General features: G+C 52.8%; 8 protein-coding genes across 8 annotated transcripts; 4 read left to right on the top strand and 4 right to left on the bottom strand.

Moving 5' to 3' along the window:
* Positions 1-691: 691 nt before the first annotated feature.
* N7532_011753 (putative secretory lipase) lies at positions 692-2,160 on the bottom strand (the record flags this gene model as incomplete). Its single annotated transcript, XM_056624244.1, has 2 exons — positions 692-1,399; positions 1,501-2,160. 2 exons carry the CDS (start codon positions 2,158-2,160, stop codon positions 692-694), a joined length of 1,368 nt encoding a protein of 455 aa, XP_056469232.1.
* Positions 2,161-3,043: 883 nt separating this feature from the next.
* On the top strand, positions 3,044-3,870 carry N7532_011752 (germin family protein; the record flags this gene model as incomplete). Its single annotated transcript, XM_056624243.1, has 3 exons — positions 3,044-3,183; positions 3,240-3,382; positions 3,443-3,870. 3 exons carry the CDS (start codon positions 3,044-3,046, stop codon positions 3,868-3,870), a joined length of 711 nt encoding a protein of 236 aa, XP_056469231.1.
* Positions 3,871-4,209: 339 nt separating this feature from the next.
* On the top strand, positions 4,210-4,566 carry N7532_011751 (uncharacterized protein; the record flags this gene model as incomplete). Its single annotated transcript, XM_056624242.1, has 1 exon — positions 4,210-4,566. The coding sequence occupies one exon, from the start codon at positions 4,210-4,212 to the stop codon at positions 4,564-4,566; it is 357 nt and encodes a 118-aa protein (XP_056469230.1).
* Positions 4,567-4,914: 348 nt separating this feature from the next.
* Positions 4,915-6,393, bottom strand: N7532_011750 (Zn(II)2Cys6 transcription factor domain-containing protein; the record flags this gene model as incomplete). The annotated part of the gene is made up of 3 exons (XM_056624241.1): positions 4,915-5,374; positions 5,448-6,262; positions 6,325-6,393. 3 exons carry the CDS (start codon positions 6,391-6,393, stop codon positions 4,915-4,917), a joined length of 1,344 nt encoding a protein of 447 aa, XP_056469229.1.
* Positions 6,394-6,856: 463 nt separating this feature from the next.
* Positions 6,857-7,782, top strand: N7532_011749 (RTA1 domain-containing protein; the record flags this gene model as incomplete). Its single annotated transcript, XM_056624240.1, has 2 exons — positions 6,857-7,010; positions 7,079-7,782. The coding sequence occupies 2 exons, from the start codon at positions 6,857-6,859 to the stop codon at positions 7,780-7,782; spliced, it is 858 nt and encodes a 285-aa protein (XP_056469228.1).
* A 183-nt stretch (positions 7,783-7,965) lies between these two features.
* Positions 7,966-11,343, bottom strand: N7532_011748 (ankyrin repeat protein; the record flags this gene model as incomplete). The annotated part of the gene is made up of 1 exon (XM_056624239.1): positions 7,966-11,343. One exon carries the CDS (start codon positions 11,341-11,343, stop codon positions 7,966-7,968), a length of 3,378 nt encoding a protein of 1,125 aa, XP_056469227.1.
* A 1,151-nt stretch (positions 11,344-12,494) lies between these two features.
* N7532_011747 (uncharacterized protein) lies at positions 12,495-15,267 on the bottom strand (the record flags this gene model as incomplete). Its single annotated transcript, XM_056624238.1, has 2 exons — positions 12,495-14,612; positions 14,704-15,267. The coding sequence occupies 2 exons, from the start codon at positions 15,265-15,267 to the stop codon at positions 12,495-12,497; spliced, it is 2,682 nt and encodes an 893-aa protein (XP_056469226.1).
* A 1,341-nt stretch (positions 15,268-16,608) lies between these two features.
* Positions 16,609-18,180, top strand: N7532_011746 (aminotransferase-like domain-containing protein; the record flags this gene model as incomplete). Its single annotated transcript, XM_056624237.1, has 3 exons — positions 16,609-17,088; positions 17,204-17,589; positions 17,730-18,180. The coding sequence occupies 3 exons, from the start codon at positions 16,609-16,611 to the stop codon at positions 18,178-18,180; spliced, it is 1,317 nt and encodes a 438-aa protein (XP_056469225.1).
* Between the last annotated feature and the right edge of the window lie 744 nt (positions 18,181-18,924).

Here is an 18,924-nt window from a genome sequence, read left to right as displayed (position 1 = left end):
GGGTTGGATAAAGCTGAGGTTGAGGATTGGCTTTGGATGGTAGAAGATATGGCTTCATCAGAGGACGGACTAGAATTCCTATCAACGTGCGTAAATATCTCGGGAATTGTTACGGACACTACAGGATTTACTCGCGGCACTACACATTATGTAATCTTCGCATCACATGATCAATTTCGCCAAGCATCCTTACCATACATTACCACGGCAACTGCATTACTTACTACTGTAGCAACTACATTCTATCTATTACTACTATAAGAACACGTTATCTTCGAATTATCTAGTTCTTATAACCCTCTGCACTCGGTGCTCGTTCCGCTGCACGTGACCTGGGATCCAACCAAGCCAATGAGAGAGAGGCTTGGCGGAGAGGAGGGTGTGCGTTTCTCGCTGTGGTTTTGCTGTGACAACGTCGGCGTCGCGCATCCGTGGGGTTAGTAAACCCTTCCACTCCGTTCCTCCGTTTCAGGGCATTCACACACACACTCCTGTATCGTGATGCTCTGCATAAAGCAATCACTGAATCTCTCGGATTCATTCTGCGCCTACAAGTCAAACTCTACAGCCTTTTCGCTCCACAGCAACAAAGACATGAATTCTCGTTGATCAAAAAACATAGATTGATTCAGTCTATCAACTACTAGCAGCAAGCAACACCACATATTCCCTTCCGCCTTCTTCCTCGTGACTATGAAGCAGTTGGAAGCTCATATTGCCACTGAGGCACCCCTGCCCATAGCGTGAAAGAGTTGGTATCCATCTGGTAATACTCCTCTGGCCAGAAGCTCTCGAATGTAGACTCGACGCACCCACCCTTTGTTGCATGGCCTTGAAAGCGATCATCTATCCACTGCAGCCAAGTCTGCTTCCCCGCACTGATCGCAGAGAAATGGCCTGCGCCTGGAACCGTCACGAATTCAAGGTTATTGGGGAACTTCTTGCATGTCTCTTTCACGGTAGCATCGGTCGTGTTGTATTGTACCACTGGGTCTGCCGTTCCGTGAAATATAAGGAGCGGTCCTCTGAAGGTCATGTTTCCGGGATTCGCCAGGTCTTCGAAAGCTTCGACGGACCAGTTTTCTCTCCAGTCGAGACGCTTGACTGCCTCGTCCTGTGCGAATAGATAAGTTGTGACCATTTGAGAACCCTCCAGCTGGTTCAAGAGCTCTGTTCTTTTGACACCCAGTGGAGTGAGCCATTCGCTGAGGCGGAACGATGGAAAGATGTTGTCGAGGTCTTTGCCGATCCAAGATAACAGGTATCCCGGAGGTTGTGTAATGATATTTGTTGGTGGAGCGACTAGTATCGCGCCTAGGTAGTTCTTTGCGACGTCATCGAATTCGCTCTTTTCTTTGGCCAGGATTTCGGACAATCTCCAACCAACAGCACCCCCTGGCTGTGGCCCATGACAACATATTTAGCTGAAAGTTGCTCTGGAAAGGATTCCTGGGCAGCTCGCAAGGAATTCAAAGCATCCTGAGCCCCAGCTTTGCTAACAAAGTACTGATGCGGGATATGAGTCCCATCCCAAGAGGTATCCACTCCTAGGCCAGCATAGTCTGGGGCAACAACAGCGTACCCGGCTTCAGCCAGCGCGAAAGGAACGAAATTTTCGTAAAAGAGCGATCGATGAGTTGATGGTGCTCCATTAGCATAGAAACCTGAAGTTCCATGCGTCCATAATACAACAGGCACAGTTGAAGCAGAGGCATTTTCTCCGTTCTTCAACTTCTTTGCTTGGTATGGCCAGAGTATATACGCGGACGCTGGGATCATCGTGCCATTGGCGTTGGTTGTGCTATAAACGAAGCGTGACATTGCTGTCTTCGGTGGGAGAGCGAACGGCGTCAGATCAGTGAAATTCTGTAGCTTGATTGTCTTGCCGGGCTTCGTAGGCCATTGGTCCTTTGGTACATCGCGGACGTTGTAAAAGTCGTCCTCGTGTGCCCCGCCGTTGGCGAGGAGAGACCGATCGAAATTGATGATGGTATTGAGTGCTTTGCCATCTTTCGCTGTCAAGTTGCCCAATTCGAGCTGGGCGGGACTTAGCTCGAAGCTGGAGTTCCATCCGGTCGAATGTATTACGGGAGCTGCAATGCGGACTTGACTTGTGGCGAACTCCGCTCCGAGGATCAGGAGAATGAGAAGCGAGGCCATCTTTGATGCTGAAATTCAAAATAAACACTGGCAATCTGGTCTTCTCGAGATCGTTGGAAATTTTCCGAATGTCTATCCTGGTCGCGTCTCCATACCAGTGGTTTTATACTTTGCCTGGTACCCGGTCACCATGCCGGGACAGAAGACAAGATCCCAATTTATAGTCATCTTCCCCTGAATGAGTATGTTAGAAGAATTCTTGTGCTGGTTCAACGTTAGCAGGTCTTGCACAGAGTGAAGCGTACCGCAAGTTGTCGGGAAGGTGGCACAGCCTCGGATGTGGGATGTGGGGATACGCCCGTCGTATTCTGGAATACGCTCGCACCAGCCACTCACACGCCGTCCTCGTCCCTGCGGTCTCCACTTTTGGCTGACACGCATTTTAACTCAAAAGGCTACTCTTCCTTGAGGAAAGAGAACGACTACTAGGACTACTAGGCACCCTAATAATTGGCTCGCTGTGAACGCCTGACAAATTCCCCGGGATCGTCGTCTGCAACAATTTCCTCCCCCATTTCCACTCTCGACTTCAACGCTTCTGGGGACTCTTAGCAGCTGCGCCTCTGAACCGTGGCTTTTAGCAGCTGATCTGCGGTGTTCCACTGGCGCGGAGTTCCCCAGCATACCTGTCATGCCAACCTTGAAGTTGTTCGGGTCTGATTCTTGGCGGGGCTGAGGATGATGGTGGAGTTGAGCGTATTCGCAGGACATAGTCGTTTTGCTCGAGTGCATCTATGGATATTCCAAATTTCAGGGACCGTTATACTTTATATAAGGGCCCTCGCTCGAAGGCAGTTGAGCCCCGTCATTCATCATCAGGACAGAAATCACCAGCTCAATCGCATCTCCCACATTTCCCCACGGCTTTTAACACCAATCCATCATGCTTCTCGAGTCCACCCTCAGCTCTGCGCTTGCAGTCATTCTGACTCTTGCCCTCCCGGCGACGGCAGCAGCGCGGCCTTCGCCCGAGCGCGCAACGCCTAAACTCAGCCTGACGGCCCAGTTGCGGCTTGCAGACACGTGAGTCTCGACACAACCCAACTGGCAATTTCACCAATATAACCAACTCTCTTCAGTGCGGTTGATCGCTATAAGCTCCTCCCAAACGATGAGGACTTTATCTATGATTTCAACAAGAGCGCCTCCCCATTCGCCAACGCCCAGACGTTCCCAGCTTTAGTCGGTTCTGGTACCTCCTTGAGCGTCTCCGCACTGCCCGGTATCTCTCCAAGGACAAACTCACAAAATCCTTTTGGATGAATACTGATTCTTTCCACAGGTTGCGGCATGAGCTTCCTTCACCTCCACCCTCGCGCCACCGAACTCTTCGCCCTCACATCCGGCCGCGTCCACACCGAGATGGTCCCCGAGGGAAGCGTCCTCGATTCTGAAGGCAAACAACGAGTCATAAAGACCGATCTTACCCCCGGAATGATGACGATTTTCCCCGCCGGCTCGTTCCACACGCAGGTGAATCCCGATTGTGAACCTGCCGCCTTTGCGGCTGCCTTGACCTCCGAGGACTTTGGCTTTTCCTTCGTCGCAAACCAGACATATGCCTTGAGTGATGATGTGATTGCGGCGACTTTTGGCAAGAGCGTTGCGGGTGAAGATATTGATACCGTTAGGAATTCAATTCCCGGTGGCTTGCTTATTATGGTTGAGGAGTGTTTGAGCAAGTGTGGAAAGGAGAAGCGTCGGGTCTGAGTTGACTGCTTGTCATTTGCGGCTAGCACGTGAGGAATGCCCTGGTTTTTACGTTGTTCTTACATTTCATTTTAAATTTATTGGGTTGCCTTGGCAGTGGTCTTTTGATGTATATGTGGTCATGGAAAGCTGAGGATCGGGAATTATAGACAGAGAGATCGTTTGTTAGTAGATATTTCATCGAGTTCAGCCCCAAGTACTTGAAAATGCGCATTTCTGGCCATATTGATCGACCCGGCATGAAAAAGGACGACGACCTGCACAGGGCTTTGAGAGGAGTTGAGCGCGAGCGCGAGGTGGGCTACTTCTCTCGTGGGATGTTTTAGATGCCGGGGCACAATGCACGCCCTGTTTCGGTTGACGAGATCTCGGCGACTTTGGATGATGGAATCCTCATCGTCACTTTGCCGGCCCGACGACTCTGACTCGAAGGAGATTCCTGTCGAAAATTTCAATGCAGTTGATTGGCAGTCCATGGTTGAGATCGAGGACATTGATATGCCGGGGCTGGTTCCCTCCTCTTACAGTTTAGGCGATGAAGGGGATTGGAAGGTGGATCACCAGGAGGAGGGTGACTGGAAGAAGGGTAATTGTGAAGATGCTTATGACGAGGACCTATACAACGAGGAGGCTTGCAATGAGATAAACAACGAGTATTACGAGACGGATGAGTTTGTCAAAATCCCTGCGTCGTGAACATGGGTAGATCTTTAAAGGGGGATAGTAGGGTATCCCAGGGAGTTGGGGTTTGAATGTTTTGGCATTCGGGGCTGGATATTCAAAGTTGGATTTGAACTATGGGATTTGAAGAGATTCAAAAACCTTCACTATTTTGAATGTAACACAGTTAGAGCCCCTTTTTGCCAGACTCGTAAAGTAGTGATAGTTCAAGATATTGTATGGGTATCAAGTAGCAAGCCAACGCCTCTAGGATTCATTCAGTATGCATATTTCAAGCAAACAGGCCGCAAAATTCCGTAAAATATCGATAATATCCAGATTTCTCTTGGACTGACGTTTCACCTGGTCAATTGTGAATAGCGATCACGCCCCAGAAACCCACCGTCTCGGCCAAACCAACCACTCCCGAAACCCTGGGTGCAAATGCTTCTCAATATCCGCCAACACCTGCCGCCCAATACCATCAATATACCAAAACTTATCAACAAGCTGCATCAGCACGCAGTAATGCGCCAAAATCACCAAAGCAACGGGTTGATATGTCTTGAGGTCATCGTGGAAATGCTTGGAAAGCGGGTAGGCCCACATGAACACCATTCCCGTTTCTAAATGGGGTCCGGCGAGCTCGATCTGGCGGGTTGATATTTCGAAGAAGGTCATCGCTACTTTGTAGTTTTTTCGAGGGTCTAAATCTTCTTCGGTGGTTGGTGAGTCGGCGGGTGGATGGGGTTGCGGGAATGGGTATTCATCGACTAGTTGGTGGAGTCGTGATATTTGGTCCCATGTACCTGGTGGTAGTAATGATTGTGATACAAGGGCCGGGCTATTGTTTGATTATGTTGTCAGTCGGATCATTCAGATTCGAGGAGATGGATGAAGGGAATGGAGGAGCTCACCTCGGAATGAGTTTGTCATCCTCCAAAATGATGGAATTCACAAGAGGCGCCAGCTGGGTCTTCTGTAGTGATCGCAGGAACGGGCGCAAGATCTCTTGAAACCCTTTCACGCTCGCAAATAGCTCGACCATGTTGTAAATTGGATCAGGCCAACAATCAACACCCAGTCGGACTGGTACCATGGAAAGATGTACCGAGATCATCGAGGCGAAACAAAACACTGGTTGCCAGTTACTGGAGTCAATCGGGGCAGCAACGAGCTCACGGAACTCCTTCAGCCCTACGGCTAGATGGTGGGCCGCAGCTTTGGAATATTTCGTCTTCTGAGCAGAGTATAGATAGGCTTTGTGCAAGGCGGCAATAGCCAAAAGGCCATGCATCACATATTTGTTCACGTATCCCTCCATGGGGATGACCACACGCCAAACATGCCTCGCATCTTCACGCCAGGACATCGTGTTGGATGTCACCGAGCAAAAGTGATGCATTAACTCGAGGTCGAGGCTCCAGTCCTCCGCATTCTGGACGACATGGCCGGGTTTGCCAGGCAAGGCCTCAAGGAGATCCCAGCGATCTTCGGAATCAAGCCCGATATCTGTCGTCGTAATTCCCCAGGGGAAATTGCCTCTTGGCGTCGAGATACTTCCAGTGGTCATTTCCTGCGACGGACGGTAGACATGCGATTGATACTGCGGCTGCGACTGAGGGATCGGCGAGGCACTCGAGGTCGGTGTCCCGGTTCCTCTAACCGGGCCAACATAGCTGCATTGGATTGCATGTTTGACGCAATTGGTACATGGAAAACGTTCATCGCACTAAAAGAGACGTGTTAGATCGCGAAACGGCGGAAGCAAGCGGAATGCCGAGAAATACAAACCTTTAAGCGCCGCGACTTGCATTCGGGACAGCCATTCCGGGACTTGCGGTGCGACCTTCGCGGTCCCATGCTAGAATCTTATTGATAGCAAGCGTCGCTTGCGCGTGGAGGTCGGTCGAGTCCGGGGGACAAGGAGGAGATAAATGAACTCGAGTTCGGATACGACTGCGGATACGGACTCGAATGCGAGACCCACCGAGGAATACCCACTCCACGTTCAACAGGCTCGATCCAGTCATGGAAGCAGACAAGAAAGAAAATTTGTGCACAGCCGGAGAATTTCTATTTTGAGGATGTGATTCACAAGGAACTTCCTAACCTCTTCTGTTCTTCTGTCTGAAATGAGAAAGGTGTCCGAAGTCTCATAGAAATAAAGTCGTCGCCTTGCCAGGTGGATCCCAATCGAGATGGGACTTGGCCCGCTTAGGGTGGCTGTACGGTGTACGCCGTACTCTGCAATGGTTCATGGTGGCCATAAAACCCCGAACTCCCCCATGTTCCTAGGTGGGCAGTCCGTGGGAAAGAAGCAATAATGTTCGACCCTAATAATTTCTACGGCTACGTGCCCACTCTGGCTGGTGGCATCATCTTCACTCTTCTTTTCATCGCCACAACCGCCTATCACGCATTTCAACTGTCAAAAGCACGATGCTGGTATTTTATTCCCTTCGTGCTGGGAGGTATCTGTAAGCTTATCTTCAATGCAATAACATTCAGCTATCATTGGTGTGGTGTACTAACAATTTTGCTTCAGTTCAAATCATCGGATACATCTGCCGTCTCGTTGCCCGTAACCACCTCAACTCCGTCACTCTGTACGCCCTCCAATCCGTCCTCATCCTCCTCGCACCCCCTCTCTACGCCGCCTCCATCTACATGGTCCTGGGCCGCCTAATCACCTACCTCCACGCCGAATCCCTCAGTCTCGTCCGCGTAAACTGGATGACAAAGATCTTCGTCGCGGGCGACGTATTCTCATTCCTAATGCAATCCGCCGGCGGAGGGATGATGGCCACCGACGCGCGTGACACCGGCTCTAACATCGTCATCGGCGGCCTGGTCATTCAGCTGCTTTTCTTCGGTTTCTTCGTCGTCACCGCCGCCGTCTTCCATATTCGCATTACCAAGCAGCCCACCTCCAAGTCGCAGTCTGAGAAGGATCTGACTAGTGGACAGGGCTGGAAGCAGCGCAATTGGGTGACTATTCTGCTTGCGTTGTATGTTGTCAGTGCGCTGATCCTTATTCGGTCTATCTTCCGCTTGATTGAGTACAAGGGTGGGTTTGATGGGTATCTGATGACGCATGAGGTGTACATGTACATCTTCGATGCCTTTTTGATGTTCATTGCCATGGTGGCTATGAATGTTTACCACCCAGCTGTGATCTTGGGCGATGGGAAAGCTGGGAGAGCCCTGGCGTCGGCGTATTCGGAGGAAGTACCCATGTCAGCCGCGTGAACACACTGCATTGAGAACGTTGTTATAAATTCAGGTTATTATGAATTAGCTCATCAGATTTGCATATAGATATCCACGTTAGCAAAATTTCATTATATTTGACTCATTATCATACTTTAAATGGTACTTTTATTCCAAAATTTGACAAACATGACAATAAAAGACAAATCATATCTCATCTCATCATGAATAAGGTCGATAATCCGCACTCCTCCTAACGTCATAACTTGTCCTTATATTCCCATTCGCCAGTCCAGAATAAATCTCCGGCCGTCTCGAGGTACCAGTGCCCCTCGTAGAAACCGGCAATAAGCTATGTCCGTAATCCATTTCACCGCTCCGACGCGTCCGGGCGAGGCTGAGGATCTTCTCAATTTCCAGTGCCTGCAGCTGCCCGTCTCCGCGGTCGGTCGGGTGAGTCTGCTGCTGTCGACGGGACAGCCAATGTCGACTGTGTTGGGTGCCCATGCGGAAAAAGTCGCCGATGTCATCGACTGAAAGAGCGACGAGGATTAAGGGAATGGATATTGCGAAGCCCACACCGAATGTGTACTTTGACACGTATGCGAGGTTCAAATTGTCGAATTCTTTCATGTTGATGGTGAAGATTGAGGTGATAAATGAGAGGGGGAGGAAAATAATGGTGACAATAGTAAAGACCATGATCGTTTTGCTCTGACGGGTTGTGCCGGCAGCCTGGTCGCGAGCGAAGCGGGCTTCGAAGGCGTTGGCGTGTTTCTGTTTCAGATCCAGCAGGTCTGTGATGGAGTGGTAGATGCGTTCCGCTTGTTTGTCCATCCGATCGATATCTTTGAGATGCATGTCGATCATGCGCTGCTGATCTTTGAACCGCTTCTTGACTTCATACTGCGAGCGATGCTGCCCGTGGTAGATTTCACAGATCACTTCCTGGAAGTCTGCCAGGACATGTTTCTGATGTTCTAGGACCGTCCGGATCATGTTGAGCTCGTCGCGGATATCTTTAGTCTCGGCGAGCAGATCGGTCTCCTCGCCAATGTCGAGTAGTCGATCGACGAAGAGCGGTTGACCATCGTCGCAGTAATCTTCGATGTTACTGCAGGAGTTGTCGTCCTCCTTATTCCCATCGGCCGATTTCTGGGAGAAGGGATTCAGCTTGCGGTGGCTTTTCAGCCAGTCGGATGCTTGTGCTGAGGCATGATTGAAGCGGTTGAAGAGGAGTGTCTCTCGATCAGTGGCTATACCGATCGAGGACTCAAACATGTCCAGGAATTGATACTCGTCGTCGCCGAGGCGATGACGATCAAAAACACCGGAGCATCTGTTCGTGATAATGATTGCAAGGTCATACACCGACTTTACCGGATCACGGGTTTTGGAGTTAATGTCCTCGATGATGCCATCCAGAACATTCAGTGGGTCATTCTTCGGCTGTTCCCAGCGTTGAGGAAAGCTGGTGACAATAAGATTGGTTCCCAGAACCCACATCCACAACTGGTCAACCATAAAAATCTTGGGATCGGTTCCTGGACCTTCACGTCCAGGGCCCTTCGTTTGGTACCGGTACACGACCTGGTCCTGATCACGGCTGTGGGTATCGATGTTTGGATAGAAGAACTGATCCAGTGTCCGACGGACATGGAGGGAAGTTGTCGATGACGAGAGATGCGCATCGATCAGCATTTCGTCTCGAGTGCGAGTTCTTTTCATCGCACGTGGCTGGAGGTTCAGTAGTTCAGCGCGCTGAATGGCTTCCTGCATCCTTAGTCGTCGCTCTGCAGTCTCGAAATGCAGATACGGCATAAACACGCAGACATTGCATGCGGAGACCAGCCCATGATGATCCTTACACAGTGTCGACGCGGAGAGAGATGACCGTGCTTGCTTCTCGCTCATTCCCCATGGCGACTTGCTTTTTGACTCCATCTTGGGAGTACTGGGGTTACTGCCCGATTTGCCTCCCTTGCTCTTCTTGCCCTTCTTGCCGGTAGTCTCTGAGTCTTGGGAATAATGAGAATCGACCCGGTCCAGCTTCCCACCCGGTCCCCTCTGCTTGCGATTGATGACAGAGCTGTTATCCGCAATGCTGGAATGTCCAGCATCCGAATGCTGTTCTTCTTGTTTCTCTTCTTCTCTCCTTCGGAATATCGTTCGGGGTGTATGCTGACACAACGGCCGCATGAAATGTGAATGAATCTTCTGGCCTCGATGCTGGTAGTTTAAGGATTTCTCCAGGCCCTTGAAACCATCCACATCATGCGCCCCCTCCTCAATGAAACTTTTGGTCAGCAGGGCTTCGACCCAGGCCATATTGTTTGCTGGCAGGTGAATCCAGCGGAACTCAGTCGCACGACTATCAACTGGAACGGTCGTCACGGCTTGCTTGCGAGGGTTCTCAGCATCACGGCCATAGAGAAGATCATATACCGACATCCGCTTCACACGGTTCTCGTTGTGGAAGTTCCCAAAGTCAACCACTGTCGCGTCAAACGCCGCACTAGCATCTCGCACATCCTCTGAAAGTGACTCAACGTTATTGAACGGGGCCAGGAGAAGAACGATATCCTTCCGCTTGAACTGCGCCGCGCGCAGGAAGGGAGTGCTTCCAAAGTTATCGCGAACGCGCCGTTTCAAGTCTGGTCTCTCCAAAAGGCACTCCACGACTTCACGGTGACCTCCCTGGGCCGCCAGATGCAGTGGTGTCACACCGTTCAGAAGCTGGCTATTGATGTGAGCTCCGGCGCGCAAGAGAATCCGAACAATCTCCTCACATCCCTTGTCGCAGGCATTATGCAGAGGAGTCCAATTGCCATCACTACAAGCATTAACCGCTGCCTCATGCTGCAACAGCAACTGTACAATATCGGCGCGATCATGCGCCGCGGCGATATGCAACGCAGTCTTCCCCCGCAACTCGGTGGCATCAATCTGAGCTGGCGGTCCATCAGGCCTGGTTAGTAGCAACTCTGCCAGACGCCAATTGCCCGTCGCACACGCCCAATGTAAAGGCGTACGACCCAGCTCATCCCGACCCTCCACGCCATCAATCTGGCAATCGGTCCGCAGCAGCAGGGAAACAATCTCTTCTGTCCACCCCCACTGACGGTGTTTATCCGCCGCCAGATTATGCATTGCATTGCGCTTGCGATGATCGCGTGCATTCACATTCGCCCCACGAATAATTAACAACTGCAGGATATCGGCATGATTCCTCCACGCAGCCGTCATCAGCGCTGTCCGGCCCTCTTTATCGGTACTATCGGGCGACGCGCCGTGATCGAGGAGCAATCGCACAATCTGGTAATGGTCGCGCTCGACGGCGCGGAGCAGAGGTGAAAGGCGATTTCCCGTGACGTCCGTTTTGGCGCCCGCTTTCAGGAGGAATTCCGTTGCAGCGACGCTGCCTCGTTCAGCGCTGCGCATAACGCCCACGCGCAGGAAATTGTCGCCGAATTGTCCATATTCTTTCGCGAGTGTCAGGATCTTCTGTAGCGAGTCGATGTCGTCGTGTTCCGCGGCCCGCAGCAGACGCGGCTCCAGCCTTTCATGGCCGTCGCTCGTCATGCTCGAGGACCGAGGCATTGTAGGAGGTAAATCGAGATTTCGGGCTCGGTGGGTTTGAGGTGCACGTTAGTCCATTGCTTGTTTGTCCATTGCTTGTTTTGTGCTGAATGCTTGGTAATTTTTTTTTTTTTTTTTGGTCTTCGTCTTTGCCCTCGGAGCCCCCCGTAAGCACGGTGCGGGAAGTGGGCAGTGCAAAGGTTAAGATTTGGACGGAGACTAGAATATGAATGGAGCCACTTCGATGCGGGCTTCCATTAGATAGGAAAAGATCTGCAGCGAGCCTGGTCTATTCTTTCCGATGCTGGTCTGCTCCCTCAGGGTGGAATGGGAAGGCCCCATTGGAGAGCAGGGCGCGATGGCGGCTCAGCCTCGTATCGCCTCTTTTTTTTTTTTTTTTTTTGAGGGGGCGAATGTGCCGAGGAGGCCAAGATGATCGGTCTGCCGATCCCTGCATGGTCCCAGACATCGTATTCGAGTGAGAAAGACGTCAAATTGGACTGTCATGGTGGAGTGGCTTGAGATGAAAGGGAGAAAATTGTAGGAAACACTTTGTTGACAATTTGACTACTTGGGAAGAGGGTTCCATGGTTCAGCAGTACATTGGATACCCTTGGGTACACTCAATACACTGAGCACACAGAACCATGGAATTCTCTCTACAATACTTGGAACACCTAAGACAAACGTCAAATTTGAACAGACATACTGCATACACATAGGGATACTCGCATACTCATACACTCCATTATGCAGATATTAAATCTCTATTTTCTATGGGCCTCCGGTGGATGAGAGAAAAAAAAATTTACGAGAAGCAGGGGGAATCCAGCACAAAAAGAGAAAAGAAAAAAGAAAAATGGCCACTGGAAACAAAACAACGCAGTTCCTCCACCTCCGGAGATGCTGATGCTTGAGATGCTGCTAATTATGCTGAACCGGTGCTGTGCTCTCCATGCTCCCCCATGTGAATTAAATGGTTACTTTTGTCCACTTGACTGCCCTATGCATCACGCCGTCCCAACCCAATGAGGTAATCACATAATATGCGCCTATAAACAAAATCAAAAAGAAGAAGAATGAAAGATGGAATTCCGGGAGACCGGCGTAAAGGTCGAGAAACGGGACATCGTGAAGAAGACAGATATTTCGGAAAATTAGAAGATACGCCCCTAGCGCTTCTTCTTGTCCTTGTTAGGGACTTCTCGCAGGATGTCGTCAAAGCTCATGTTGGGGTTGAAGCGACTGATGGGGCGAGCAGGGGGCTCAATGGGCGCAATGCCGGCGGGCAGCGGCAGGGCTTCGAGGCCGGGATAGATGGAATGGCGATGCTCGGCCCGGTTCGCAGCACCCGGGGATCGGGTGCGTGGGATAGCGGGAGGCGGAGGAGTCAGACCACCAGGCGCTCCCATAAGGGAGGGAGGAGGCTGTGGGTCGGACGAGGAACCGGCCGAGGACTGCTGGGCTTGATAAGGAGAGGAGATGGACGACTCGTTCTCTTCGTAGCCAAAAGCATCGTCGACGATGGGTGGCTCGATGAGAGCGCCCGCTTCAGCCCACTGCTCGGCCAATTGCCAGCAGTGACTGCGGCGGTAGACACCTTCTACACCGTTGATCACAACATCCGAGGGAAGACTAACGACACCGGCACCACCAGCAACACCGAACCAGCTGCGGGCGGTCTTGGTGTCGTTCTGGATCCAGGGTGCACCACCACGAGGGGCAATGCACAGGAAGTACTCCACGCCCTGGGTGTAGGTGACATCGGGAACATCGACCGTCAACATGGGCAGAGATTGAATAACACAGTAGAGGAAAATCCACTGGCCACAGCGCATATCAGTCAGATCGTCCACGCTTTTGCCGTTGGCGCAGCGGCGCTCAAACTTCATGAACTCCTCAATAAATTGGGTGCTGCGGATGCTCTCTCGGGTATAAGAGCCCATCAAGACCGCGTTGATATCCGAGTTCTTGAGCTTCTTGCCACGCTGCTTGGCCTCCTTCTTCGCGTCCAGGGGCTTGCGGTGCAAGGGTTGGATGCTGGGCATCTGGGGAATATCGAATGGGATAGGCGGCAGCACGGGCGGTGTGCTGCGGTCGTATTCGCTGAGCACTTGGCGAACGGCACGTACGGTCACATCCTTGGGGTTTGTAGACTTGGAATCGCCACCAGCGCCGGAGGAATCGATCGTGCGAGTGGTGAGGTTTGTGCGGTCAACCAGCATATCGTAGAGATCGCAGAAGTCCTGGTACAGGTCGAGGAGAAGTTGGCGGTTGAGACCACTCTCTTCGAACTCGTTCTTCTTAGAACGGGCCTTGGGCGGCCAGGATCCGTATTTGGTGCGATAGAAGCTCATGGTGAAACGGCGGAACTCGAGGAAAGCGGCCTTCCAGGTTTTGAAGCGCACGATCTTGCTCTCCGCAGAGGTGGTCGAGTTAGCAAAACCAGAGAAGACGGAGGGGAAATCGAAGTCCTCGAGCTTGCTGTAGAGGCCTCGCAGACGCGAGTCCAGATCGATGAAACCACGCTCCAGGCGCTTCTGAGTGATAGGGTGGATAAAGGTGAATTTGGGGCTCCGGAGCTGTTTAATCTCGTCGAGCTTTCCAACGCCGTGAACAAAGCCCTCCACGTAGAGAGGGTAGTACCGCAATCGTTCACCGAGAACGATTGCCTCGATGGTCTTTTCGCGACTCTTGCGGACGTCGGCCAGACGTAGTTCGTCGCAGTAGTTACTAAAGCTTGAGGTCGCCGTTTCACCGAAGTTGGATCCGTCGAGGTTGGTGAACTCGAAGCGGGCGAGAAGAACTGCCACATCCATGAAGATACTGAACAGTGTGGCAGATTTCGGGGTCGCAATAAGCGACTGTCCCAGCAAAAAGGCGAACAGGTTGCGGAAGAGAAGTAGGGTCTCGGTGTCCTCTTGGGAAACGCGGGAAGAAGTGCTCGACACGTCACTGTTCAGCGGGATGGGGAGGTAAAGGTGCAGCTCCGGGACATCATCCGGAGCATCGTCCATGAACGCCATGCGCTGGCTGCCCGAGCTATCGTTGTCATTCTCCGCCAACCGGTCCTGCGGTGTCAGCGGGGGCGATATCGGGTTGCCAAGGGAGAGCGAACGGGTGGGTTGCTCGAGACCAGTGGTTTTGGCGTCATTGCCACGGCAGAGGTGGTTCAAAGACGGAGATTCTGCGAAGATGGTTGAATCGATCTTGAACGACGGCGGGCGGCCGGTGTTCTGAGGGAACAAGTACACGAAAGTATCGCCTTGTTCGTTCCACAACTCCGGGATCTACAGTGGGTTAGACGGTCAGCATCCCCCGTCGAAGGGATTAAGTTCTGATAAACTCTCTTCAAATTGCATGGGGATTGCAAGAACTTACCTGTTCACCTCTTGAGAGCGGACCGAGGTCATAAACGACCTTCTGATCCAGCCCCGCGATCCAGGCTCCTGGCAGCATCGGCGGGGGCACTCGCTTATCCATCGAACTTGCTCGCGACCGCGCGGCCATACCGGGCATCCAGCTGCGGCGTTTTGATGGGGTGCTGGGGCGAGAATCTGGTGCGGATCCGGGGATGGCTAGGCCGGCGGAACTGGTCGGTCGGCTCATCTCGCGACCGCGGCTTCGCGGGCGATCGACGGGCGAACTGGGGGCACTGCTGGCGAGATCATGGTTCACAGAGAGCAGCGAAGGCGGCGGTGGAAGATCGAAGGCTTCTGGAGGTGGGACGGTCCTGGGTTCGGCCGAGGAATACAAGGTGTTTGGGGTCGAGACATGGCGAGTTGGGCGGGAGCTGCTCCGACGGCGTCGATCCTGCGAGAAGTCGTTGGGCGAGTTGATGCCGGGTGATGGTGCAGGAGAGCCCGGGGCGTTCTGTTCCTTGTGGGAGCCCAGGGAGAAAAGAGAGGAGATGCGCTTCGCCGATTTAACGGGAGCCGACAACATCATTCCAGATGTTTAGGGGGGCGGAGGGAGGTGGGATGGTTGGATGGATAGAGAGAAAAGGAAGTGATTGAAGGTCACGGATGGGAGAAAGTACCGCGACGCATGGAAGGAGGGATTCTTCGAGGGAGTAGTTTTGCCAGGGGAGTCGCGGGAATGGATCGGCAGGAGGGAAGAATGGGAGGAGGGAATGAGGCAGTCTGACGGAAGATCCGGCGGAGAGCGATGGCGGGATCAGGGGGGCCGTTACTTCAGTCTTTGCACAAATTGTCCCCTCAGGTTTGCAAAGGGTTGGAAGTGTTTCAGGAGGAGATAGAGTTGGGTTGGCAATTGCCATATAAGATGCGACCGAGATTTTTTTTTTTTTTTCACTCCTGGCGCATTGGTGCTAGTCTGCGTACAAGAAGCTCGGAGCCTGACCTTCGATCCGGTTCCTTCGCATGCCAATAATAGCTCAGGTTCCCTGGCTGTGCATGTCTCGGTGGGACCCAGTTAAACCGGATCCTTTCGCCCCTCCGAACAGCGATTCTCAGTTGGTTACTTCTACCAACAGTTCAAGAGGCATATAATATTACTGTATTCTAATATATTCAGCGTTGATTCTTGGCTCGCTCGGGCGTTCGGTTCAGCTGGGGGCTATGGTATGCAGGCGTCAAAAAGGGAACCGGCGGATTGGCCTCCATAGTTCTCCCAGACGACTACTGAAATAGTACATCAGGTACTGCTCTGGCGGTCGCAGCTGTCGGCTTGACACATCAAAAATTCCCCAATCCGCCTGCCTCGCCGCCCGTCCGCCCAGGGGTTGCTAGGCTCCCACACTCCAATAGAGGTGCTGCAATATGCCACGCTTGCGACCGGGAGATTCCCGAGTGAACGAGACAGTTTGGGTCAATCTCTTGGCGATCATGCATGCATTGTATGTACGCGACTATGGGCAACATGTAGAAGTGGCTCGGAAGGCACCTCAGGTAAGTACACTACTGCTTACACACATAACAGGTATTAAGGTACAACACATTAATCCGAAGAATCCAGGTGAATGGGGGACTGGCAAGTACGGAGATTAGCCAACCCCTTAGCAACATTGTTAATAATGCATACATTTCAAAATTTATCCCAGGATCTGACCGTTGCTACCATGGGTACTATCTCCGTATGAATCTGCCCCTCATCCCCTCTGTGTTGTGGTTCCTGTGCCTGTTCGCTCTTGCTGGTTCGGCTCTCGCTTCCACACTTTGCCCGATCTCGGATCCGCCATTCAGACCACTTGTCCCAAACTGACGTTATCCCATCATCTCCTTGGACTCCATCTGCTCCATCCACGTACATACTTGCATCCTCACCATGACTGTGCCCACCGAACCCGTTGATCTGCTTACCGGCTGGCCCAACCCCGCGCTGCTCCCCGCCCCCGATCTGCTCCGCTCCGCCACGACGGTGCTGACCACACCCGCCATCGCCAATCCCGGCTTGCTGTATGGGCCCGATGAGGGTTATGAGCCTCTTCGTGTCCACGTCGCCAAGTGGTTGGGCGCTTTTTATCGCCCCCACCACTCGATTACGCCTCGCCGCATCTGCATCACCGGCGGGGCCAGCCAGAGCCTCGCTGGCATCCTTCAGGTCTTCACCGACCCCGTCTATACACGCAACATTTTCCAGGTCGACCCAACCTACCACCTGGCCGGCCGCATGTTCGACGATGCCGGCTTTGCCAGCAAGGTCCGCCGCGTCCCCGAGGACGACCAAGGCATCGATTTAGATTATCTGGAGAACGCGCTGCGGGCCGCCGAAGAAAAGGCCGTGGCCGAAAACAATACGGAACCGGTACTATCCGAATTTGATGAAATTTGATGACAGATGCACCTCCGCCATGCAGACTGCCGGATGATTCACCCTTGGCAAAAACGTCCGACTAACTCGTGCTGGCTCACCTACTTAGAAAATCAAGCCTCCGCGGCCTTGGCGAAAGATCTACAAGTATCTCATCTATGCCGTCCCCACCTTCTCCAACCCGGCCACCAAGATCATGTCCCTGGACCACCGCGAGCGCCTCGTTCGACTCGCGCGCCAGTATGATGCTCTGCTGGTGACGGACGACGTCTATGACATGCTGCAATGGTCAGCCAGCTCTGGCGGTAAGCTGATGGAGCCTGACCGCGCATGTGTCGCGCGGCTGGTCGACGTGGACGGCTATCTCGACGGTGGTCCCGTCGATGAATGGGGCCACGCAATTAGCAATGGTAGCTTCAGTAAGCTTCTCGGGCCTGGTGTCCGCACGGGATGGGTCGAGGGGTCGGAAAAAGTGGCCTTTGGAGCATCGCAGGTGTATGTATACCAGCCCTACTACAGAGTTGTCTTGGCACTACCCTGTACTGCCTCTTTCAAGAGCATGCAGATCTCCTTTCGACAACGTGTGTCAGCTGACGTGCGCATTTATTAACTTCTCCATTCTACTACGTCTACAGAGGGTCCTCTCGCTCCGGTGGTGCCCCCAGCCACTTCTGTTCCACCATCATCGATCAACTGCTGCCTACGGGTATTCTGGATAATCACATTCGCAATGTCTTGCAGCCGGCATACGCCGAACGGTATCACCTGCTTCTGTCGGCTGTCCAGGAGCACCTGGTCCCGCTTGGTGTAACCGTCGCGCAAGCCTCGACAACCGTCGCTGGCGGATATTTTATATGGATCACTTTACCCTCGCCGCTGCTCGCGGCAGCCGTTGTGGTGCGGGCGCAAAAGGAAGAGAACCTGCGCTTAGCTCCCGGTACCCAGTTCCAGGTGCAAGGAGACCCCGAGGTCGCGAACGACCGTTTCGCCAGCCACATCCGCCTGTGTTTCGCCTGGGCAGAGCCGCGTCACCTGACTGAGGGCGTGCGTAGACTCGCACGCGTCCTGAAGCGATCACTTGAGTAGATGAAGCTGTGTGGCTTTACGCCGTCGGAGGTGGGCGGACCGTGCCGGGCCACCGACCGGATGACGCGCGGCATCTCGCCGGGCAGTTTAGTGTAGGTAGAAACATTAATTGCATGCTAGAGTATATAGTGCCGGCGTGGCCGGAATAGCAGACACCGCATTTTGTGTAACTGATTTTGCCCTAGTGGCGCCACCGTGGGACAAATTTTACCTACTCAGGGTTTGGCGAGGTCGAGGTACTCACAATCGAATCGCCGAGGCAGACAAGTATATACCTACTCCAACACTAACTACTCGACACCACACAGCGCAATATATATTTCGGGGTTAATCGGCACAAAGTTCAAAACCTGACTTAGTCATCCGATGCAGGAAGAACCACGGAACAACTGTTTACTCCGAAATGTACAATTCAATGTTCTACCACAACCAGGGTACTCCCTACTCAACCACACAGAGGCACCCCCAAGGTCCTCACGACGGCGAGCAACTGCAGTGCGATAGATGATCGGATCAGCGCCCGTTGATTGGCCCGGCAGATGGGCCTCGCGGCGTCAGGCTAACCGTGGCCAGGCTGCGCTAACCCCGGCGGGTGCGGGTCGTCTCCTTCAGGGGCAAAGCTTGGCCGTGGACTTGACTCGCCCATGACTCGATCCCTCCGATGCTTCTGCTGTCAGGGCGGAATTCTACGAATGGAGGAACTCCGGCGGAATTCATACGAATTCGAATCGACGCGCTGTTCCG

This window comes from Penicillium argentinense (genome assembly GCF_028826775.1).
Source record: "Penicillium argentinense strain IBT 30761 chromosome Unknown utg000011l_segment0_segment0, whole genome shotgun sequence".
Taxonomy (NCBI): domain Eukaryota; kingdom Fungi; phylum Ascomycota; class Eurotiomycetes; order Eurotiales; family Aspergillaceae; genus Penicillium; species Penicillium argentinense.
Note: the sequence above shows the minus strand (reverse complement) of the source record. Positions and strands in the feature narration are given on the sequence as shown.